General features: G+C 36.5%; 1 protein-coding gene across 3 annotated transcripts in view; it reads right to left on the bottom strand.

Moving 5' to 3' along the window:
- Positions 1 to 20,353, bottom strand: part of HPGD (15-hydroxyprostaglandin dehydrogenase) — a 28,935-nt gene extending 8,582 nt beyond the window's left edge. For 2 of the 3 annotated variants that reach the window (XM_074821404.1, XM_074821405.1), the window contains exons 1-4: positions 17,860 to 18,022; positions 17,525 to 17,648; positions 13,472 to 13,578; positions 2,826 to 2,922 (exon numbers count right to left, since the gene is read on the bottom strand). In XM_074821404.1, the coding sequence (XP_074677505.1) occupies positions 2,826 to 2,922; positions 13,472 to 13,578; positions 17,525 to 17,648; positions 17,860 to 17,952 (421 nt within the window). In that variant the 5' untranslated portion in view covers positions 17,953 to 18,022. Of the gene's footprint in view, positions 1 to 2,825; positions 2,923 to 13,471; positions 13,579 to 17,524; positions 17,649 to 17,859; positions 18,023 to 20,304 lie in introns of those variants that run through there. The other variant, XM_074821406.1, reaches the window with a different exon arrangement.
- Between the last annotated feature and the right edge of the window lie 5,972 nt (positions 20,354 to 26,325).

The following is a 26,325-nucleotide window of genomic DNA, read 5'->3' as shown; positions in this document are numbered from 1 at the left end:
TATGAAGGCTATCAAAACAAAAGTGCATGAACACACATGAATTCCCTTTTCCCCTTTACTTAATGAAAGTGTATAGGTACCAGCCACCAAAAGGTAAGAGACAATGTTAAATTTAATTATGTAAATGATCTCAGGAGTTAAATGTAATTTTGTATGCTTTTTCAGTTGCTTGTATCTATTCTGTTAAACAGAATTTAAATTAATGTACGTAGCTTCCCACAGAATAAATTTTAGAACCTTTTACTCTAAATTTGAAATGAAGTTTATTACAATGTAAAAACCTGCAGTCATTGGCATTATCTTTTGTGGGGGAAAATTGGCAGTAAAACACATTTCCCGTTATCTCAGTTGTTTAGCGACATTATTCCTCTTGTTATGAATGCAGAAATCCCTTAAAATTAAGAAAGTTTTATAGCTTGGAGACATAGTGGATTAGGAGTTGGGTGCTTGCTGCACGTACTCACATATTTCTTTCCTTTTCTTACTTAGTCCTGTCTTGTGAAGACACTAAAGAAAGGAAGATTCAATACTGGAAAGACAAGGTGGACACTGGCTTTCATCCAGTTGACTGAACACTTTAAGCATCCACTTCATAGGAAGCATTTAAATAGTTCCACAGATGTTTGGAAATATAAACCAGTAAGGCTTGATTCTGTCCCTAATTCAAATAATTGACAAAATTCCCATGGTAAAGAACTGGAAACTAATCAATGTGTAAAGCAAATATTATTGAATGTTATGTAAGAACTAAATATAACTCATCTTGCTGTTCAGCAAGACACAATATTATTTGCTGTCTGAAGAGTGTATCTGATAAAATCTTATAGAGCACTTGGACAGGGGGATCAAAACCACTCAGAAGTTTAATGATCAACAGAAGCTAGCTCTGAGAAAACACTAGAAGAGGATGTTAAACAAGCCAATGGTAGTTTATCTGTTATATATGGAATAAACCGCAGGACTTGGACCTTCAGACTGGAAAGGAGAATTAGAGTTACAAAGCACAAATAGTAGTAAATAAATAAACAACAAAAATTAGTGCATGTCAGTTTTTATAATGTGTTTTTCCTTATGACCTTGAAAGCAATTGCTAAATACAAGCCATGTAAAAGCAAACAAAGCAAAGAACACTTTGTTTTTGACAGATATTATGGCACAATGTTAATGTTAAGAAAGTAAATAAATAAATGAAAATTTTAATCAAATAATTAAAATGTCACTTATAAGCTCTTAACAAACGGAGAACAGCCAAGCTGTTAGGTCATAAAATAATTTTGTGTGCATTTGAGACTAGTTAGCAAAGGAATCAAACCACTTGCTACCTCTGCCCTTTCTTAAGCACTGCATGGGCATCAGCACTTCTGTGAAAATGTTTAATCTTTTACTTGTGTTGATGAACTCTTGTCCTGCAATAGCAGTTTCCTTTGGGTTAATTTGGTCCCAATTCAACGTCCATCTGAGCCAACGGAGATAAACTTACTGGCATCAGTAGGCAGTATTGCAAGTGCTGACTTAAAGGCACATGGAGACTTTTAATAAAGAACCCCTCACCGGTATGGGATATGTTCATGTATTAAGTCAGATCCTCAAGATCCACATGCATTATATCAACAGGGTGGACTTCTCATCACAAAAGCCAAAGTTTACAAGAGAATTTAATAGTAGTCAGAATATTCACACCTATCCACATTCAGGAACTATGGCCACTGCTGTCTTACTGGCTTTTCATTGTTAAAACACATAGGAATACCCTGGAATAAAATTACTATAATTTGGTATACTGCACAAAAGAAAGTACTGACAATCCAAGTTTAAGCTAGCATGTGTATTATTTTTCTCAGACTATGACAGTAGCAAGAGAGAACAAACTCTTCAAACAAACAAGACACAATGCAAATACTTCCCCACAATTTTTTTGAGGAAGGGTGTCAGGTGACATTATTTACCAGTTCTCCTTCAGCTCTGCTTTTTTGATGTAAGCACAGCCACTGCAACACTGAACGTACCTACAGGAAAGGGTGCAGAATTCTGCCTTACAACTGAGCAGCAATAACCCTGACTTAGAAGCCATATAATTCTATTTTTATGCCAATAAATTGAAATAGAGTTATAACATAGATAAGTATGTGAACATGTTTGCTTGAGCTCAGTGAAACATGAGTGTTAATTTTATGGCTTCTCAAGCAGAGGTAGATCACATCTGAGAGGACTTTGGTGTGTGGCACTCTAATGTGTACATTGGTGTGTACAGTCTAATCTTAAATATACCTACAGCTCTGCTCCTAAGGAGTTGAATGGAGGACCTGCTACTGCTTCCTCACTTTCTGTGAAAAAAGATGATCTGCTTTTCCATATTTGATACCCGATAAATACTCTATAATATAAATATAATCAGATTTAAAGTAATCCTGAATTCAAATTAGGTCTATACATTAGACTTGTTTTTTTACATACAGTACAGTGTATGTATGCTTTAATTCAGCAGTTATTGAATAGTGTTGAATAAGCATAATGAATTGAGGCTAGTTAAGTTTTCCTCAATGTGTAGCAGTATTGAAACCTGAAAAAAACTATTTATATCATGCTCAAGATTATTAAATATGAGACTGATAGATTAGGAAAATAACTGAATTTTTCACTGAATAGAGTTTAAAAAAGCAAGTGAAAGTTGTCCTGTGATATTATTTCTGTTGCTATGATGAAAACCAGGTCAAAGTGGGAATAAACAGGTAAGAGCCATAAGAAAGGATAAAATGTATGACTGATCAGTATGATTCATTTATTTCAGAAACAAACCAGTGAGTAGAAAGTGTTTATATTCTCACCTGCCAAGGATGAGATATTAATGATTACTCCTCCATCACCTCCATTTCCTTTTCTCATGTATTCTAGGCCGAGGTAGGTTCCTCTAATCACAGATGTCTGATATAGGGAGGGAAAGGGATAATTATATTCAAAATATCTTTCTTTTGTTCTCCTAAAACCTGAAAATTGCTTTTCTTGTGGTGCCTAGAACCTGTATTGTTTTGCCAATGATCTTATTTACACTTTGAAGATTACAAACACAGAAGACACTCCACAGTAATACAGCCCAGTAACTTCAGAAGCACAATTGCAATGGATAGAAATAAAAGCAGCTTAATTATTGCTGTTATTAAGATATCAATAATCAAACTAAAATGTTACAATGTCAAATATGAGCTGTGAAAGAAATCAAATTAAAAAAAAGTAAATAATTTATAGATGAAACACATACTTTAAGGATATAAGTGGTGGATGAACTCATCCAAATCCCAGCATTTTTGTTGAGACATGCTGCTTTACATTATAAAAAAATGTACAGACTGTATCTGAAGATAACGCTAATGCTTATAACTCCATTTGGCTCAAGGCATGAGAAATTCACACGTTTTAGGATTAAGTTATGTGATATATTTCTGATCCCAGGATATTTAAAATTTGTATTCTTTTCTGACTGAAGTTACTGGAGTATTACCATTCCTCTCAAATGAAAGTTAGCCCAAACAGACAAATACAGATAAGGTAAAAAAGCATTCTAAGAGATGTGAAATGTTGTTTGCATAATATTAGCTGCAACATGTGATTTTAATTTTTTTTTAAAATATTTTTTTAAAAAGAAATAACTTTGAGGAAGAAATTTTATTGAGACCTGTACAATCTTGATTCCTTAAGATCTGTTCTTGAACCCTACTGCAGTCAGAAGTTCTGCTGGGATTCCTCTCACTGGACTTCAGACATTTAAATTAAGATGCCTAAAGGTACACCAAGCCTGCAGTTATCAGCCTCCTGAATGAATCCAGAGAGGCTCTCCCAGAGAGTAAGTCACTTTACCTGTGATTTTAATAAGTTATAATAGAAAGGCAGCAGACAATGCTCCTAGTGGAAGATACTAACTTTAGTGAAATGTTGCAATATTACTGCATTAGTGATGAGTTTCATAATTATTTACTGATTTTTTTAGATCTCCCCATAATCAGTTCACATTTGGTTTACAATTTCTACTTAAAATGAACAAATTTACTGAGTCATTTTTATTCTTAGGAAAATAGTATTTCAGCTTTTAAATGAGAACTCCATTTGTATTTTGTTACTGTTTAATGCTGTTTATTTGACACAAATATATTAAAATGTTCAAAAGATCAAGTGGTCCTACAAATATTTCCACATCTGTGCATAATTATTTCACTGAGATTTTTGACCAGGGAAGGTCTACAGAATTGTGAATCATGGAGACGGAAATTTCCCAAAGTAATAAAAAACCACAGTAGAAATGCTGTATAAGCCTAAAATCTAATGGATAATGTCTAGTTGTCCTGGATAGAAACAGCATTTAAAATCAGAAGATTAAGTATTTTTCTACCATTATCTAAATTCCCAAACCAAAATTGGAATAATTTTAAGATGCGTATTATATTTCATTTTTATTAGCTGATAGTTTTAGACACACATGTTAAAAACATAGAGTAAAACTAATCCAGTTTCAGTTATCCTTCAGGCTTGGTGGTTTTAACAGGAATTAGATTTGGAAGACTGGATGTCCTGCTTTATTAATATTGCTTGTTCATTTTCCAGGTAACATGAAGTTGCCCATTGACAGATAAAACAACCTGAAACATCACCAAGTTTGTTTTCACATTTTGATAATGAATCAGCTTTTTTCATTTTCTATAGCTGCAGCAATTTATGTGATATTTTCACTATTAATATATTTTCAATATACGTATTTCCTGGAATAGTGTAAAAATAATAAAATATGAATATTTCAAAATTCAGAAATAATATTTTAAATTTTTCATAAACAAAAGTTCTCATAAAAACATTTTTCTGTTTTTCTCTTGGAAAGTTTTGTTTCAGGTAACATGCTTTTTAAAAATGTTTTGATTAATATCAAAAGAATGTTGATTAAACGTTTTAACAGAAAGTTTCCAAAGAACTATCTTCAGTGGTTTGAAAAATACAAAACTAAATCTGATTTCTCTTGCATGTCCTGGAAAATAGCAGAGCCCTTATAAATGTTATCTAGTGCTGTTTAATGTTGATTGTGACATGTAAATTTTAAAGGATTTATTGAAAAACAAGATTGTTAATGCCCGGTAGTGTTGCTGTGTATACTCTTTCTGAACATAAACTCATCAGCAGCTCAACTGAAATTAGACTTGGACTTAAGGGATGGTGGTGTTTTTTTAATATATACATATGATAGTCTGTACAAGAGACATTTTAGAAAGGAAGGGGTTAATGCTGTTTGTGGAGAGCAGGTGCAGGTCCTATCATGACCTGGAGCAGTGGCTCAGCCCACTGAACAGAAAAAGAGAATTCCACCTAGGATGATTAGAGGAAATCAGTTGGAGAATGAAGTAGCTTGGGCTCCTTGAGGATTTTTCTATTCATCCAGCCTTATTCGAAGAGATAATAGAGCCTTCTCCTTATGTAGGAATAGAAGCCTTCTCCTTTATGTAGATATTGTGAGAGGTTGTCTTCAGAATAAATGCAGACTTTCATTCGGATATTGCCCTTACACCTGCTGTTATCCTTGCAAAAATCTTCTCATCCAGTGTGGCTGATCTCAGGTGACATGGCTATTTATGATGTTTGGGCTGATAACATAATTATTCTGGAGATAAACTCTGAACCAAATATACAGGGTGAGAAGAACCTAGCTGTCTGCACACTCAGCAGATGGTACTTCAAATGAAAGGCATCATGTGATAGATCTCCCATTCTCTTGCCAGAATTCCCATCTCCCCAGGAGAGCAGGTCCTCTCCATAGTTCTCCAAGGAAGAACAGCAGTGGCTGAACTTACTGTAGTACAAAAGTCATACAATGTGTGATTAGAAGTCTTAGTGGCACTTTTCAGTTGAGCCTGTTTATCCAGGTGAGTTGATAAAGCAAAGCTGGCTCTCATATCTGGGTGCCAAACACTCAAACGGGAAAGAGATATTCCAAAGAGCAATAGTCTTTGGACTATTGTTTTCCAAAGAACAATAGCATAATGGGTTTTGTTTTTGTTATGAAATCCATCTTTGCAGGTGCATTAATTGCAGCCTCAGGCCTCCTCTCATATGAAATGTGACTTTGGATTCCTATTTGTTGACATCAGAATACTTAGTCTGAACTCTAGAAGAAAGCTTATCAGCTATTACTTCACTATACCATGAAATACACAATAGAAAGTAAGACAGGCCAAGAATGCTGCGATTTGTGCAGCCTGGTTTCCTGGTTTTGGGATATGATGAAAAATGCCTGTAATTTGCCTTTCAATAAACTGACAGAAACTAAAGGTGTCTTCAGATTGTATAGTTCTGCATGTATATTTTTAAGAATAATAATTTAATTTCATGCTTTTAACAAACAATATTTCATAGTTTGTCTATTGCAAATAGAAATTCTGGCAAAGTTAAATTTAAAAACACCTAATTAAAAAAAAATCTTCTGACTTGTTTTAAGACGAAAATATACTGGGAGACTTAACTTGCATGAAAGCACATTGCATTTTAGAGTTGAATTTTTTGCAGTTCCTTTGTTTACAACTGCATTTAGCTGCATGGGTGTTGTCCATAAACATGTCAAGAACAAAGAGTAGGAAAGTAGTCAAATTAGCAATTAAATTCAGGTAAAGTGAAAATTGGGACAGCTGACTCTCACCTAATTTTTTTGCTCCTGGCTACTGAAAACTAGTATCATTAAAATCAGAAAATAATCTAAACAGTTGTCCTCTTAGCTGTTGAAAAAATGGTGATCTTAGTGATACTGCTGTTTGTTTTCTTACCAAAACATGGTGTTTTACTGTAGCACATAATGAAGATGGACCATCAAAGTGCACTGCAGGTCTGACTGTGCTCCCAAAAGAGGCAATTTTACTCTTCAACTGCCAGTAGAAAAGTTAGGATTCTTTCCAATGAAGTTATAATGGTGAGTATGGGAATATCTACTAGCATTAGCTTCCATAAATTACAGATTTGAATTAGAGGAGATCAGACATTCTGAAGTACCATACAGTAATACACCCAAAACTTAGTATCTGACAGCATGGTAAATTTTGCAAAATAATTGTACAAATACTCAAAACATTTGCAGTTGCTTTTGTAAGTATCATATCAATTAGCAGTAACTTATATAACAAATCGTTAAATGGCAATGTAGGTATCAGTGTCAAAATCAGAAACAAAACTTACAAAATCTATGATTCTTGACATTTCTATACATCCTACAGCTGTATAGTTTTAATTTTATTGTTCTAAAAGAAATCATATATTGAAACTCTGATTCTAGTAAGACTCCAAGTCTTCATAGAGACCTAATTAATTTTTTTCTGGTGTTAGGAACCAGTGTTATACAATGTTCTTGTATTCCAACATTACACCTGTAATTCAATTTTCATGTTCTGTGTTTCATTTTAGCTCAATCTATTAAAAAAAAGAAGTGTTCTTCAGTGATGGTGCCCAGAACATCATTAATCATCATCCTTTGCAAGTGACAATTGCTTTGAAAGTAATTTAGTACACAGTGCTTTTTTTCTAGTGTTTCAAGGGAGGTGTTCCAACTGACATAGTTTCTTATACGTATTTGATAAGGTTTCCCTTGCCACCTCTTGTCTGATACTTCTACTGTCTCCTTATGCACACTAATACTTTATGCTGAGAAACCATGTCTGCATTTCTTCGACGCTGAAGATTACTACCCTATTTTTATCAAGGTAAAAAGGCAATATTAATCCTTTTGAGAGAAGAAAATGGCAATCAGTAATCAGTCCTAGCATTTTATGTAGGCTTCTGAGCTAATCTAGTTCAGTGCTAGGGATACCGAACAAAAAAATTAATGAAAGAGCCATTGACTTGTGGTTTCATAATGCAGGTTAGCACAGAGCTGGAATTTGACCCAAGATCATTTGACTTTCATACTGTGATGTTGTAAATTGATGGCTATCTATAAGGAAACATTTCAAAGTAATTTATGAACTGCGTAAGACAAACTTCAAAAGTCTTAAACTAAGTGCTGCTGGTGATATCCATGGAAAACTTTAGCATTTTGTTGCTAGACAGGGAGGCGGGACTGATTTTGTCTTTAATGTAGATTTTCTAGGAAGCAGACTGGTTGTAGCAAGCATGCAAGTTCCTTGGTATTCCTATGTAGAGGCCAGTTTACTTGCTATATGAAATGAAATTTCAGGCTCTTGAGTTTGAATTTCCAGCTCCAACTGTGGAAAACAAGAAGTCTAGGGAGGGAGTGGAAGAAAGCAGAAAGGAATGTGCAATAGGATTTGATCATGTGCTAGAAATCAGTAGCTTTTGTACAATGTGGGAGTGAGATACTATGTTTTAGTTTTTTACTGCGCACTTTTCTTTACTTCCCTCCCTCCCCAGCTATTTCTGAAGGACATAGGAATAGTCTTGCATTTTGAGTAGCTGGGCTTAAGTAGTTCTTAGTTCAGAGAAATTTGCTTTTCATTGTACTTCAACATTGCTTACTGTAAACATACCTTAAAAATGTAAGCTAGTAAGTTCACTGACTTACTGTGCAATTAAGGTAAGTCTGTGTCCTTCCTAGTGCAATATGAACAACAAAAATAATTATACTTACAGTCTGCTTTATGTACTTAGAGGATTGACCCTAATGCCACTGATTTCAAGGTAAGTGGTACTTCTCACTTTTTGGTGGCCACATCTGTCCCTAGGCACTTAGTCCTCTTTCTGACATCAAATTATGCTGAAGAATAAGCAACTAAGCCACTGAACAACAGAGTTAGTGTATTTCTGTTGTCTTAGAATGTAAGCTTGGTAAACTAGTTACCTATGCCATTTTATCTTCTGCAGATAGCACCATTTGTTTTGTTTTGTTTCTGTGTTGGTAACAGTTAAGGAACAGTGCTTGCCTCAGTCTGTACTGTGGGACCTGGTGGTAACTCCAGGCTGCTGAAACCATCTATGTGTCCTGGTCACGTTATTTTGGGATGAAAGTTCAGTCCTTGTCATTTCTTGTGGTACACTGGGAAAGAAGAGCAAGGGGGGTGGAATAGGAGGTTGCAGCATACTTCTAACGGATCCCTTTTATGGCTTGCACAATGGAACAGCCTTGTGATGATCATGAAGTCTTTTTCCCAAAAATAAATAAAATGAATCACTTCTGAAGTTTGCCTAGTTACCCTTCTGGTTTCTGCTGAGACATTAATTGGCCTTTTGAAGAATAGTTCCTTACTGATGAGCAAATGAATTGATTTTGCAAAGTTTGTTAGTTGCTGGAACCTTTATTTCACCATGAGCTATATTGAACGGAGCCATGCATATATACAGAGTGTTGTATTCTCTTCTCTGTAGTACCAATCTAAATATTTTGCAGGGACAAACCCTGAGTTATGTAGACTTCATTTTCAAAAAAGTCTTTTCTAAATTCACAGAAAATTGTTACCTTTGTCATTTATGGAAATAAATTATGAAACCCATGAAAAATGTAAAAACTTGGAATTGTTTGGTAATGTCACATTTTGTCCAGTAATGAAGGATGAGACTGTCATGCACCTGAACGCATTTTACATGTATATTTAAATTCTACTTCGCTCTGGGCAACACTTAAATAATTGGATCCCATATGGCTGGGAGTTTTTTTGGCATGCCCATATTATGGCCTGCAATTTAAAGTTTTGTCAGAATAATGTATTAAAATGTGCAAAAACATCACATAAACAGGACATAATTGTGATTTTCCTGTAAAATTTCATTTGGGGAATTGGTTGAAATATACCTACAAAATAATTAATTTGTTGGAATAAGAAAACAATAAGATAGTCAAAATGTTATGTAAAGTACTTCTGTACTTTTGATTCAGGTAATAATTAAAATGTAAGCATATGCAATACCAGTAATGCTACATGTAACTGTCTACTGCAATCTATGTCAGTTTTCAGAAACCTCTGATACGAGCAAAAAAAAGGAACCTCCAAGTAAATTTTGGGATTGTCGTAGCATAAAATGTGCTAAGTGCATTTGTAAAGAGAAAAGATACTGTAATTATAGCAGCCAGTATAATTACAGTGGTTCCAGAAAGCCCATATCATCAACACAAGATAAAATTAGGGAAGCTTCTTAGAACACCAAACTGTGTTTAACTAACATATATGTTCAAGGCTCGTAAAAATGTGGGCACTTTTCTTTCTTTAGGGACTTGAAGAGAAAAAAGTCAGATTATAAAATTTCTGGATTCCTTGGGCATAAGTTCTGATGAAGTTTAATGCAAGAAACACTGTTCTTGTCATGCTGGAGGACTGTAGGTAGGACTCTTGATAAGAATGTATGTGTCATATATCCTTGTGCTATTCTGTGCATGGGTACGGGTGTGTGTGATGGACTGTTGCTACTACATTGGTAATATCCATTTAAAATGGAATTCCTGTGTGGTTGGCAAGATCTTTTTTTGTATACCATAATAATGAGAAAGTACATTTGTAGGGATATGAGTGGTTGAAGCTGCCATTGATCAAGCTGATATTGACCAAGTCAACACTATCAGCTTTGGAGTTTTGAGGTGAGGAATGGATGGCATTAACTAAAAAAGTTAGTAGAAATATTAATAAAGTAATGAAAAGGTTGACGATGTTTAGCACAAAATACAGCAAACCAGTGGAAAGCACTACTACAGAAATCTATTTTTAGCATTTGATACTCTTTTTTCCCACCCATCTTTATCAAGCTGTCTTTTCTTGCTCTCAGGAAACTGTAATGGATAGAGGTAGGAACTGTGTTTTTTCCCCTCTTTTTACTTCTAAATGAAGTCCAACTCTTTAAACCTGTTTCTTTTTTTCTGTTCCTCATGCTTTCTCAAGCAGTGCTACCAGGGAACTTCCTTGCACTCCTTTAAAAACGTTCCTGAAGACCAACTGGTTCTGTGAACTCTTTTAGCCATAAAGAACACACCCCATATGTGTTTGTTCTGATTTATCTTGCTCTGTACTGCTCTACTTTTGTACTTTGTACTTTAAACTGGGGCAGGGAATATTTGTTATATCAATATATAAATGATGTCACTAAGATGAAGACTGGAATAGAGGTTTTTTTTTTCCCCTTTTTTAAAATAGAAAATATGTGCATAGTGTGTATCAAAATGGGTGGCCATAGAAGTTATTCCTGTTCTTACTGATAATACAAAGGATACTTAAAATGTCCTACATCAAGGAAATAGAGACCTTTTAAAATCATGTATTTCTTACATATTTTGCTCGTTTCTCTACAAGAAGTAAAAAATATTTTATGAAACTGACCAATATAACATATTACATGCAGCAGCTGTCATTCTTCCACTGTTTTAGTTAAAAAGCAAAAAATACAACAAGTTATATCTTGGTTTATGGAAATTACAGTATCTAGATAGAAATGCCCTATAGAAATAAGCTAGTTATTTGACTCAAGGTTAGACAGGGTAAGAATATTCAAATCAAAAGATAAATGAGGATATCTGGATCTTAGTGTGTCTTTGATTTAATCCATATGGCTGTACTTCTACTCTTATTCCAGTCACCATCACGTATTGATGAAATTTTTCGACTTTCGACTATGAATAAGTCATTAGGACATTTATGGTGAACTTACCTATACAACAATGTATAAACTTTATAATCTTCCTTTTTTTTTTTTTTTTTTTCCAATTTTTAGGGGCAGTAGCTTGATAGTTAAGCATATAGATTTCTAAGACTTGGATTCCAGTTTTCCTGCTACTTGAAATGCTTCAAACCCACCTATGGTCTGCTTCAGCCCAATCACTAGTGATAAGACAAAAAGAATAGTAGAAGTAGGTTCTCAATGCCTACTGTTTGAAGCTCTTGGCATTGAAAAATTGTTTGGACATCACTCTTGTTAAGATATTTATCTGGACATTAAATATCTTCATGATTTGCTGATCAGATATGTCTTCATTTTTTGATCTAAATTTAAAGATGAATCACAGACAAATGTATTTCTCATATGGACTTCAATTTTTCTAGTGATGACTAATCCTCTGTGCTTGCAAATTTGACAGGTGAATGCTTCCTACAGTAATTTATACCCTGTGTTAAACCAGAGACAAATATAAAGATGAATAAGTAATCTAGAACACAGATAAAGTCTTCTTTTGAATTCAAGGGATCTGTACTAATAGATACTGATGTTGCATAACTCTGAGGATGTCACATGCCTGTTACTTCACAATATGAAGATTTCTGATAACTAATTTGCCAGAATATTTTAGAAATGAAAGAGGGAGGAAGAAATATATGTAGTTAAATCTTGAAGAAGATGTGAAGAAAAGCCAAAGGAAATTGAACAAATGTATATCTCTTATTGTGAAAATTTGTCGGTGATTTCAGTCCAGTCCTTTCCAAGAATAAGCAAGTTTGACTTTGGATAGATATAAAAGATCAAGAAAAACTATTATTAAATCTAACTTTTTCTTCCAAATACATATTTTCCCATTAATTTTTATATAAATTGTCTCATATACAGCTTGTGTTACTTGCCCCGGCTGTTTTTTTGTTAGTTTGTTCTCAAGGAGGCATTAGTATTCAAAGACTAGGGTATCTTTGTCCTTAAAACTTTTGACAAGAACAAAGTTTTAATTTTCTTATCCTGAGCTTTCTTGTTGCGTTGACAAATTCCAAATGACTGATTGGAAAAAACTCCATATTGCACTCTTCCAGTTTTCCTTCTGCTACTTCTTTGCAGATCTAGGTTATAAGACTTTGTCACATTTTGGTCATAGGGGTGACTTGCTGAATCACTGTCAAATTAGAACTTCACAGGTGGTAGAATACAAGCTGGTCAGAATTTTATTAACCTAGGAATTCAGTCTTTCCTGTGGAGCTTAAATTAAAAAATTTTCAACTGAGAAACAGATGTTGTGGTCTCACCTGATGAGGTATCAGACAATATCAAAGAAATAATAATAAATTTTACAGGCTTGTTGAATGTACTGGGTTTTAGCACGTAAGTGCTCTTAAGTGGTGTGCTTCTATCAGTGATGATGGTGAAACAGCATATATTAGAAGCTCACATTGTATGCTTGCTTTATTGGTGAAGAAAGTGTGGAGCTCTTGGTTGAACAAGTTTTCTTGTAATATCAACAAATGGCAACTTAAACACAGGCCAGCTGAGTCTCACAAATAACCAAAATCTAAAACATTCATATAAACAGACTGGCCTCCTATAGATGCAGCTCTACTGCTTTGGGTACCAAACTGTTATACCTACCTGGGATTTCACTGGGTTTTATAGAAAGAGAATGTTGTCTGGTGTTAACCTGAGTACCTCTACATTTATTGGTTAGTACATATGCAGTTAAGTGGTTATTGTTTCAATAGCTGTGCTTACCAATACAGTAATTAATGTTCGGTCATATGGCACAATCTGTACAAGTCAAGGGCTGTTAAATGTATTCCAGCATTACATACTGAAGTATGAACGTGTGAAAGGAGATAATGCTTACCAAGTTAATTTGTATAGTGCTTTCCCAGTCCTTCTCATTGTTCACTCCAGCATTATTAACCACAATATCCAGCCTTCCAAAATGTTCAATTACTTTTTTGAAAGCGCCTATGGTAAGATCCAAGGGTGAAATTTCTTAGTACTTGTGGAGAGTAAGATATAAAATTATAATGCATGCATACAAACGAACGCTTTATTAGTCTACCAAAATGTCTTCACTGTTTTCTTAACTATTAATGAGCAACATGCAATTAAATTCTTTATCTAACCATTCACCAGTATTAAACATATTCAGGAAAACTGAAAGGATTAAGATACCATAGTTGCATTTTCATTCAGTTTTATAATGCCTGATAACAGGAGCTAATGAAAGTTCTTAGCACTTGTACATTTTGTATTAGATGGGATGTTTGGCACTCTAATTATATAAATTAAGCATTTATATCTTGATTTGTAACAGTTTGATACAGCTAGTGAATTCAGGATTTAGCACCATCTATTTTAAATGATAAAAAAAGCTTCATGTGTTCACAACAATTTTCTTGTTGAGTCTGAATTTAACCTAAGAACACAATTCTTATTCAGTGATATAACTAATAGAAACCTTTCAACTACAAATCATTAATCATAGTTCTTGTTTAAATTTTTCCATTTACGAATAAACTGTTATACATCCTACTCATCAGGTATCTTTAATAATGTGTTCTCAAATTCAAATCATCTTCCTTCTGTTGATGAAAATAATGACCTGTCTTCCAAAGAATTTCAAAATAAAGAACTGGGAATCTTCTACAATGACATTGTGTTCTCCCAGGTGACAGTGTTCAACTCAGTTTGATGTGTATCAAAAAACATGATGATGTCATAGTGATGAGCAAACTCATTTAGGCTGGCCCTGCTTTGACAGGGTAGTTGGATGAGATGACTTCCAGCTGTTCATTCCAGACTAAGATTTTCCATGACTGCAGACATTATCTGACAGGTATACATAGCTTGCTTGTTTTAACCTCCAAATATTGTTCCTTGTCACTAAATATTTATTATTAGGTAAGCCAAGACACCACCACCCCCCATATTGTTTTAAAAAACATCATTTGGTGACTGACAAAAAATCTAGAGTATTTCAGGTATAATGAAATTATGCTTGACAGACCTTAATGAAACCACTTCACTAAAAGGTGATCCCAGGACCATCTTAATTCTCTGATCTTTAATCTTTGGCTATTAGTGTCAGTCAGGAGCATAGCAGCAGCTTTGAGACATCTACCTTTTTTTGCAGCAGTTGCAGGAGTTTACAAAGTTTTTTTTTCCTGCACCAGGTGGTCAGTATTCTTACAGCCTTTTCTTTGCGTGAATGCTGCAGGTCCATCTCAGTCATCATCTTGTCATCAGAACAAGAGCTGGGCAGCTGATGGGAAAGGTTTTATTTGTCCAATTGCCTTTATTGTATAGATTTTTCTAATAATCTTATTCTATATGAGAATATTTTAATATTACTAAAGCCTCTATTTTTGGCTGTCTGGCTTTTTGGGTTTTTTAATGTTTTGCTAATTCATTCTTAGGTGTCATAACTTAACTGTTCAATCACTTCTTATCTTTCCAATGCTGCAGCAGCAAGGGCAAATGAAAACCTTTGGCTTTATCAGGAGCAGAACTGATTATTTAACTTAGTTTCAATGAGGAAAATAAATACAATTGGGGTCCTCAATTAGCTTCCAGATTTTGGAAACTGTCTCTCAGATTCCTTTGTAAGCTTTCTTTGAACAGCATCTTTCATCAACCCCAGTCTTAATAGAATCTTCTGCCTTCAAAAAACACCATGGATTATAGTATTTTTGCCAATTATTTGTTTATTAAATTCGCACAGTCTTGACTAATTGTAATTTTCTATTTTTTTTTCTAGCTGTTTGCATATCTATGTTAAAATAGAGAAAGATTATCAAATTTGTAATATTTCTGGTAAAAGTTTACCTGCCCACAGTAATCCCATCTATTACTTATCCACAAAAGAAGAATCTCATTATAAATTCTTAATAAAGTTATTACCCACACATCAGTGTAAACTGACTTGTTCTCTTTCGAAATTGTAGAATAATTCTGTCTTTACATTGCAGACTAGTTAGTGCTTATGGAATCATAAAAATTAAAAGCAGATGATCATATGACATACTAAATGAAGAAAAATGAAAAGAGGAGGATTCATTTTAAAGGAGAAGTAAGAAAAACAGTTGAAAGTAAGTACAAACACCAGTTATATGTGAGCTCCCTAAATATTCATGGAAAGCAAAAATAAATGTATGGTGGTTTTTCAAAAGTGGAACAAGATAGATTTTTGTGTGAGTCTATGTGAAAGAGCCACCAGAGAAAAAAGCACAAGCAAGACTTGAATGTAGATGAAGCAGCTGAGTTCCTACCCATAAGCATTATGTATGTACCTACAGATACTAGTTCTAGTGCTGTGACTTGTTTCATACCGAAAGGGCTAAAGTTAAAATGAGAAGGAACTTCATTCATGTGCATGACCTTTAACATAATAAGCAAGTACAGGACTTGATGCATCCACTAAAAACTTTAAACACTAGGAGTGAAATTCATCTAAGTTTATTAAGAGGTGGCTTGCAATTACAAGTGAAAAAATAGGAAAATAAAACAGTATTGCAAATTTATGCTAAGAAAGCTGTGATGGGAATAATGCGGTATCAGAGAAGCATAAGCAGCAGTCGCACGCTGTTGCTCTTGTTCCTCGCGAGAGCCCATTCCTATCCTACCCTGATAGCTCTTTTCCTACTAACTTGGTTCCAAAACCTCCCTTGCTGACCTGTTTTGCTCCCTCTACCTCCCAGTGCACACCCTGTTGGTCCTGCACTAGCCTGGCACCAGAGAGAGGAGGAATCATGGGAGTGAAAGCACACTGGGGTAACACCCATGCTGCAGCACATGCAATTCCTACCCCTAGGATGCTTTTTCTTGCTCCTAGGTTACTCCTCCCACTTGGAGGAAAAAGTCAATAATCAACCTAGCTGATAAAAACTTTGATGATTAGAGCAATCTCAAATTTAAAGTCCAGCATCTTTCTTACAGACAAACCAAGGCAAAGCTTTGGAATTAGGCATAATCATGCTATCTCGGAGCAGTGCACAATATTGCTGAATTCTGGACGAGCTGCAATGTTTTGTGAACCAGCACTGGATATGCTCTATTACTGCTGTTGAGAAAGCTGCCAGTGAAGCGTAGCGAATAAAAGCAGAACTAAAAATGTTCACATCTAGCCTGACACAAATGAATCTGGGGAAAGGGTACTGATCGAAGTGATGTCAAAATCTGAATCTGAGTAACTACCTATGAATGTATCACTTAATAATGAAACTTTGATGAAGTGATGTGCCTGTTATGAAATATTGTGATGGGTACATCAACATTATACGATACTCTAAGAACTCAGTAGGGAACACGATTTATTCACTAAGTGAAAACATAAGGGAAGCTCCTTGCTATTCCTTGCATCTGCAAAATGCGAGTGAGGTGTTATCAACCCCTGTTTAACACCACGATAAAGAAGTGTGCCATCTTTTGCCAATTCTGCTTTCAGCTACAGCAGCACATGCTGAAAGTCAGTGTGCTGTATGGAAAGAGCACTGCAACCCAGAGCAGAATTTATTACTCCTGTGACGAGGGAATGCAGCTTGGAGTCTGTACTGAAGCCTCATAAAAAGCAAGTCCGTGCTTTAAAGTTTATATATATTACTCATAAAATAACAATTATCTTCTGCAGAGGCTTTCATGCAAAAATATCACACACAGCACTCAATGGAAATGATTTCTTTGGCTTTTCTTTACAACGTGCCAAGTAATACGGTGAAATACACACATGCTGGTAGTAACATTTCACATCTGCAGGTTCAGAAACAAATCCTTTTTGAGTCACTGTCAGGAGCGATTGGGAGTAGGCTGTCCTCCAGAAACCTTAATTGCACACTTATTGGGGCAGCAGCCCGGGCTCTTTCAGGTTGCTGCATGTTAGGCCGGAGCACAGCGCTGACAGTTTCCCTCTTACCTTTCAGCTGCTCCTGGTCCGTAACGTCGCACTGGATGAACACCGTCCGCTGCGCTTCGAACTGCTCGTCTAGGGCCGCCTTGCTCTCCCGCCCGGCCTCGGAGTTGCGGTCCAGCAGCGCTACCTGAGCAGGGAGGGAGGGAGGGAGGGAGGGAGAGCCTGAGCGCCGGCCGGACAGACAGACAGCCAGACGGCCGGCCGGACCGACGGTCGGCCGAGCCCAGTTCAGCCAAGCCGAGCCCAGGGGGCTGCGGCCCCCCCGCGCCCGCGGATGCTGACCGGAGGGGAGCGACGGGAGGCGGAGGGGAGGGAAGGTGGCTCCCCCCGGGGCTCACCTTGGCGCCCTTGCCCAGCAGCGCCTGGACGAAAGCTCTGCCGATGCCCTGCGCCCCGCCGGTGACCAGGGCCACCTTGCCATTGACGTGCATGTCGCCGCGCTGCTGCCGCCGGCTCCGCGCCCGCCGAGCCGGAGCAACCTAGTGCGGTGTCACCTGCCCGGTTCCCTCCCTCCTTCGCTCCCTCCCTCCTGCCCTCCCTCTTTCCCTCCTCCTCCTCCTCCTCCTGCCGCCGCCGCTGCGGGTCATTCCCCCCCGCTCCCCTCTCGTGTGACCGAGAGCCTCCCGGAGCTGCCTGGGCGGGGGGAGCAGGGGTGGAGCAGGTCATTAAAGCGTTCTCCCGAGTGCCTGGGTGAACCCCAGAGACCAAGAGCCAGAGGGGCGACCAGCTTCAGCCCCTTTTCAGCCCCCCGGGCTGTCCGGCGAAGACCGGCTCCCGTCCGGCGGCCCCCGGGAAGGGGTCCCGGGGCAGCTACGGCTCCCCTCGGAGGGGGGAAGAGCCTCTGCGCCTCCGCAAATCGCGTGAGAAGCTGCTATAAGCTTCGATAAGGGCTCTTGGCAGCTCCTGAGGCTGTGTGCGTTTTGGTTGGCCCAACTTAAGTGAGCAGCAGCGTGAGGAATTGAAGGAAAGTTCAGCCTCGAAAAAAACAAACATAGAGGCTTTTTTCACACTGCAAAATACCCCACCAGCCTTCTCTCTCTCATTCTGCCAGTAAGTAGAACATGTTTGCATGAAAAAGCAGCCGTTATGAACTTTATGAACTTACGAACATTATGAACTTTAGGCATATCAAGATAAGTGGTTTCTAGAAATTTTCAGGTCTGTAGATAACATAGCTTGTACTTCAAAATACATTTAACTGCTTTTACAGTTTATAAGCCAAATTCTGCTACATATTGTGAATTATATGCAACTAAAATTTATCAATACTCAGATGTATCGCTATACAGTAGAAAAAAGTGCAACCTTAATGATCTAAAAGCTGAAATCAATTTTCTTGTTCATTGACCTGTTACAAGATTCACAAATGTTATCCTATAGAAAACACAATTTTGTGGAGTGTTGGGTAGATAAGAAAAATCTATCATTCCAGCCCTAAGCTCAATAAACATATGTATGTCATGTATGTGAGTGTGTGTATTAACACACACACTTGTCTTTTGGGTTCTCTGTTTTCTTTTGCCTGGTATATCAGGTTTAAACTTTTTGCTTGTGCTTTCAAGGCCCTGAGTACTCTGACTTAGACTTCGTCTTTATCAATGTCTGTTGCCATTTTGCCTTGCTTCTCAGCAACACTGTGCCTATTTTGCACTGTCTTCTTATCCCAGCTGCTTGTTCTCTACTAGACTGCCTTCATGTATGGAATTTCCTTCTTTTGTATTACCTAGAAGAAACAAATTATATGGCTCCTAACACCAGCAAACTGTTACAGAACCATTAAGGTAACTATGTTTCCTAATTGAGTAACACAAGATCTTGTTATTATAACCTTTGTCCTTAAAAATGTGAACTAATATAATCCAGCTGCTAAATTGGATAGCAGCCATTTAGTTTTCCTAAAGATCATGATTCACAGTACTTCATAAAAGCAGTCAGAGCTGGCCTCTGGGATTAGTGATTTGTTTGACTATGATACCTGTGTTTCTGGGAGGGCTCCAGATTGCTTTGGAGCTGTGAAATTTGTGCCACCTAAACTGCCATGCCTAACAAGCTCTTTCTCAATCAGCTGAGCCAGCTTCCCTAATTTGTTGAGAGATAAGTACAGTGCCAGGTCAAAGGCACATCATGAGAACAATATTACCACACAGTGACCTAACAATAGCGTTACAGTGAAGTCTTTCACCCTCAACCCAACCCTGATAAACCCAACACCACTCCCCCAGTCCGTCCCCGCAGCCTTTGGCCAAGTCATGATCAACATCTGTCATGGTCTTTATTTTTAAAGTGCAAAGGCAAAGATCAATAAACCCCTCTGTAGTTCCAAACAGCTGTAGTTGGAATGACCTTTGGCAACGGTTTTCTAAACTGTTGATAACTTGGCACGAATGTTAAGAACAATCTGGACTCTTCAGAGACATTGGAATGCTTTAAGATCTGAGTGCACACACTGTTTCCGTAAAACAAATCTTATAAATCTGTGTCCCAAAATTCAGCTTGGTTGAATATAATTCTGGGTATCATAGGTTGAAATAACTTAAAAGTATTGTGATAAACTAACCCAGAGTTTCTAACTCTGGTTTTATTGACCAAATGCACTCTTTCCATTATTCAGTTCAAGAAGCTAAATAACAGATCTTGCAAGATGGCAAAAAAAGGCTCCACGTCAATACCCATAACCTTGGCAAAATATATTTGATATTAGAGACAGTGTTCCTAGCTAGAACAGTATGTGCCAATCCTCCAAATCCAGGAGGAAGTAATAGAAAGATGGCTCTGTGACTTACCCCTGGGGCCAGCAGAGATGGCTTGGCTGTAAGGGATGTGTGTGCTCTGCTCCTTCAAACCACACTGGATTTGCTAAGCTCACTAGAAGTACTCTTAAGAACTTTGTTGCAACATAGTCTTTTACCACCCCAAGTCTGTAATATGACCAACTGCATAAAAGATAAAATGTTGCCCATAGGAGAAAGCTCTTTGCAGACATTGATTTTGTTAGAAATCCAGAGTTAGCATCTCAGTCTTCTTCCCGAAACTTTGGGGGGGGGGGGGGGGGAGGGGGGATAGTTATGAAATATTTTTTCCCTGTGATTCATAAATTGACAGCTTTTGAACCTTGTCTTCAATTCTCATGAAAGCTTTCATAGAAGCATGAGGAGTTCCACTTTTTAATGTTTCAGTGGTCTACCTTTTCAGATAATCTATCCTTAAGAAAAAGCTGTACTCCCCATAAAACTTGGAAGAGCTGTCACAATAGGCAATAACATACTATAAAGGATCTATCTTCCTAAGTGGCCAGCTTACAGAAGACTGAGTATATGCTTTAGGTACCTTATTGTGTCTGTGAGAGAAGCTGATATGCTCATTTAAGAAAATGTGAGATAGTTAAAAATGATGTTGCATTATTCAATGGTAGAATCAAACCAATTCATATCACCAATTCATGATTTTTTCACTGAAAGGTGCACTAACACCCTAGGGGTTTGTTATCCAATATGTTAACTAGGCTCAAAAATATCACAAACAAATAATACCTGAAATTGCAGGCATGAAAAGACATTAAATGACTCCATGAATGTTTGATTTGGGTGCTTTGAGAGACAAGTAATTCCATATAGGTAATCTGCACTTTCTGTTCAAAGTTAAGAAATAACAATAATACTAAATAATGGTTTAGATGCTGAAACAGATTAAATCTTTCACTCACACCCCCCTGCTAACAGTGTGATGCCAAATGCATACTAACATTTGCATGTTATTTGTGTGCAGAATGTGATTTCCTTGACTGTTTTCTAGTAGACCTTTTGGCTAGCAATACAATGTCTTTTTTGTTTTCCTTTTACGGCTGTGGTGCTTTCTCTTCCATTTCCCTCCAGTTACTTACATTTATTCTTTTCCACAGCGCATGGCTTATGCTTCACTGTTCCACACAGAGCACAGTGCAATCAAAGTGTGAAGAGACTCCAGGTGGTTTTAATCCGTTTTTGAAAAGGAGACAGGAATATGATCTCTCACAGACATAGGTTACCCTGTTCATTCAAAAATAGTTTTTCAAAAAGTAACCCATTGCCTCATTTTTGTTACCATGTCTTCATACTCTGCAAGGTGTTATTCAAGTTGTTGTGGAAACTAAATAAGTGTTATCACACCTGTGAATGGATTATCAGGCAATGCATTTAGGAGGGCATCCAAACACAGTTATGCAGCATGAGTACTTTGGTATGTGGTTTAGTGCATTTCTCCAACTTCAACTGAGAAGAGTGGGTGGAAAAAAAAATTAGAGAAATGACCCAAATGTCTAGCTTTGCATGAGGTAATTAAAAGACTGATTTCAGATCACATACTTAATGTGTGTGACCAAACCTTCCTCAACAAGAAATGTAAGTGTTCATCAAGTATAAGACAGTTTTCCATGTCCAAGAGTTTTTTTCATAATGCAATTTCTGTATGATCTCTCTGTATGTACTAAGTTAGAAAGGCAGGAATTACTGTATAAGAAGATGAGGTTATGGAGCTATGCTTTATTTCAGATACTATACCTAGCTGTGTATACAAGATAATTCAAGACAGATAGACTGGCTGCCAGAAATGTCAAACTAACTTAGAGGACACAAAACTGAATGAACAACAGGCTCAGAGATTTGCCAAAATGCATTTTTACAGCACAACATCATATCAGCTCATGCTAGGTCAGTGGCTAGATTATTTTGCTCACCCAGGACAACAGCAGTACATGTGCAAAAGTGTCATGTACTTGGGGAAAATAAGAGAACACAGGATACATCAAAGCAAAGTATAAGAAAATAGTTATGAAAAATCTATTACCAGAGCTCATACTATATGAGTTGTTCAAGAAGTCAAGAGTTCCATGGTGAGATTTGGAGGAAGACACTAAAACAAACAAACAGCCCTGTCGTCTGTCTTTTCAAAAATAGCAGGCAGGATAGGAGAAAGCATAATGTGTTTTTTTGAAAAGGTGAGAAATACCATTTGAAGTCAGTAGTATTGTCAGAATAGAAATTGAAGTTAATGCCTTAGCAGTATATGAGAATAAAAAGGCTTGGTTTAGTAGCTTAAGTAGGATCATAAAGTGAAGACTAGATCACTTTGCTTTATGAAGTAGAAAAGGGAATTCACTGGAGACTTTCAAAAACGGAATGAGAAACTTGTACAGTGCAATTTCCAGATTTCTAAGAATACCTAGAAAGTATGCAGTTTTTGTCAAAAGATTTGTCAGAGCATGTGGGAGGATGTTACAGTAAAGGAGAGGCAAGAAAGGTGATGACTGGTTTTTAGATTGCCTTTCACTGGCATTAGAGAAGAAGGAATGCTAAGAAATAGAGAGCTTCCTGTCACTTTGGAAACATCTACTATGACTGAAAGAAAGATTTTGGAGTAAAGAAAATTATCTAGTGGAAAATATCTAGTGAAGAGGGGTAGGAAATTGCTGCCTAGGAATCCAAGGACGAGGGGATTCAGGAATCTAGTTTTGTATACCTATTCAGAGAGTCTTTCTAGCTTTCCACATGACTTTCCTTGATCAAATTCCTACTGTCATGCTCAGCATTACCACAGCCTGTATCTTAGGCATCACATTGGTAAATTTTTCAATCCATTTTCCTGCACATAGGTCAAATAACTGGGGAACAATAAGCTGTTAGTATTTCACCTTAGATACTTAATGCTTTTAAAGAAAAAACAAACTCAAAGCAATGAAGGTAACACAGTGTTCACTGAGGATATGAGTATTACTACTTAAATCACTTTTAAAAAGTTACTAGATAATTTATGGAATATGGGGTTAATTCCATGCCTGAGAACCAGTATCACATTTTGAAAAATTATAGTCTACTGGAAGAATGAGAATGTGAGCACGACTATGTATGGCCAGGGCAGTAAAGGCCTTGCTAGGAAAGCAGTTCTGCAAGGTGTTAAACTTCTCAAGGCTTGAGCCAGGCTCTAAATGAATAAGGAAGGATTCAGTGTTAAAGCATGCCCTGCCCTTTCTCTATCTGATATAATTATAGGAGAACCTTTAAAACCCTGTATTTGGCACTGTCTTTAAACACCACAGCAGTATGGCAGCTGGCAGTAAAAACAAAACAAAAATATGTGAACCCCTCCCATGCCTCTTGCAACTTTGGCAACACACTATATGAAGGACTGACTGTCTACCCTATTCATTTGATTATCAACTCATCAAGCAGTGCAAGTATCTATACATTTGGAAAGAAATTGTTGTAGGCTTAAACTCAAACTGTAAAAGGCTTCTTAAAAAGCTAGACTGATCAATTAAAATCAGACCAGCCACCCATTAAAGTAACTTGTGTTTCTTAGAACTGTGTAATTCTAGTGCAGCTGGATTGTCTACTTCTTTAAAGGATTATAACCACATAGATAAAACTCATGCTTTTTGATATTTGTTGAAATGCTGGAGTCTTATTAATTATCTCATTTGATAAATACTACTAATGTGCTTTCTTTGACTAATATCCAGTTGAAGAGAGAAGGAATACGGTTTTGATTATGTTTTAACTTTTAAAAAGTAAAAAACTAAAAAAAGAGGGAAATCCCAGAATACCGTCATTTCAACTTTGAAAAATAATGAATTAGCAAGAAGCCATGATTCAAACGAATCCTCCTTATTTTGCTTTTCAAATTTCTGTAGGTGATTCTGAAGATGATAGTTATCTTTCAAGCTAATGTTTTGGCTCCTTCCTTTCTTTTTCTCTACACATAATCACTGTCTAGGTGCATAAGTTTCTGTGTGTTCTGTTTTAGGAAAAAAATACCACACGCAGAGCTTTTTTGAGGTCAGGCAGAGTATTTTGTGCTGCAGAGTGATTGTTATATGTATGTTTTAGGGAAGTCAGAGAACTTCCACAATTGTCTTGTGTGCAAAAACCTGGAAGTGCTACAGAATACTTGTAAGGTACTATAGATGACCATCTGCTCAGAAGAATGATGTGGTGACATTCAGAAATAATATGGAAAAGTGAACCAAAACTCAAATAAAAGGTATGAAAAAGGAAACAAAAGAGCTGATGAGTGATGCACTTACTAGAAATGACACTTATCACTTAAGATAAAATTAAGAAATGAGTTGAAAATCTCAAATGTCAACACCGTGGCATTTTTGTTTACAAGAATTTCCTGCTTTTAAATTATTTTTTAAACTTAGTGTTATGAAATACATGAAATTGAATCAGAGACTGAGTAACAGCAACAAAAATATTTATATAAAACTACAAGAATCAAGTTCTCAATTTCTTAAGAAAATGTAACTGCTGATACTAGTTGGTGAAAATACAAAAACAACACATAAATATTTATTTCAGGCATGGTCAATGTAACCTTAAATGTAGATATTACAAATAACAGAAGCTATTTAAAAAAAAATCTATAAAAATGAATAATAAAGTAGTTCTATGTCTAAGGGAAGACTATAGCTAATACCTAAAATCTAAGCCAGTAGCCTGTTTGTGAAGTATTTTAACTACTAGAAGTTTACAGTCAATTACTGGATATTATTTTTGATCATTTAAAATCTTTACAACTACAGAATAAACTGCATTTGCTAGTCAATTGAGAATAATGTATTATAGGCTTTCTAGTTGAGATCCTTGGATGAATCTTGACTTACAAAGGCACATTCAGGATTTTCACATACTCATCTATGCAGCTTGGTAAAAGGTATAGGCACCTTTATTTTTTATGAATGCAGCCACATTTGTCCTTCTGTCCATATTAAAAGCTCTAACCAAAATATTTGGTACAAATTTATGTAGGGGCATCATCTGCACATGCTGAATTCATTTGCTGAGACCTACAAATTAGTTCCTGTTTATATAATAGTGTTTACTTCATATTACCGTTAGGAAGAGACTGAAATCCTCAATGTAATTATTAAGCTAAGTTCAAATTGGCCATTACATTCTAGGATATCTGAAAATCTTGCTAGTAAGTACATTCCTCTTAGACAATATAAATAACTAGATCTTTCTCTTTCATTTTATATTTCTGCTATGCAAACATGCAGAAATAAACGTATCTATTTTCAGAATTAAAGGCATTGGAAAGCCTTTTTTGCTACTGGAAAAATTATATCTTTGACTATGTTATGGAACTTGAAACCTCCTGACATAGTTTTGTTGCGACAGTAAACCTATAATGTGTTGCAAAAATTTTTATGTGAAGTCATATAAATAAGTCTTCCAAGACATTTCAGAAATCATATAAAAACAGAATCACAGCCACATCAAATATGGTAACATACTTAGGTATTCAATAAGGTCACCATTATGTCAATTTAAATAACACAGAAAACTGAATAAGAAATTAGTGTGAAATAAATGAGGACCTGGAATTTTAGAATGCCCTATTCAAAGGGAGATACATAACACACCATTAAGACTGAAGTCTGAAGTAAATCAAACTATTTATTTGAGATCTAAAGAACAGGTTCAATCTAACATAAAGTTCCATTGCAGTTGACTATGAAGCTGTTTTTTCACAGTGATTTTAATAATGGTGGACAAAAAGCTGAATACGTGCCAGCACTGTGCCCTTGCAACAAAGAAGGCAAACAGCCTCCTGGGCTGCATTAGGCAGAGCATCACCAGCAGGTCAAGGGGGGTGATCCTTCCCCTTTGCTCAGCCCTGGTGAGATGCATCTGATGTGCTATGTCCAGTTCTGGATTCCCTGCTGCAAGAAAGACATGGATGTACTGGATCATGTTCAGCAAAGAGCCACTAAGATGATTAAGGGACTGGAGCAACTAACATATGAGGAGATGCTGCAAGAGCTG

Source organism: Strix aluco, chromosome 4, assembly GCF_031877795.1.
Source record: "Strix aluco isolate bStrAlu1 chromosome 4, bStrAlu1.hap1, whole genome shotgun sequence".
In the NCBI taxonomy this organism is placed as follows: Eukaryota; Metazoa; Chordata; class Aves; order Strigiformes; family Strigidae; genus Strix; species Strix aluco.
The sequence above is the reverse complement of the archived record's forward strand: the minus strand, read 5'-3'. Positions and strand labels throughout refer to the sequence as shown.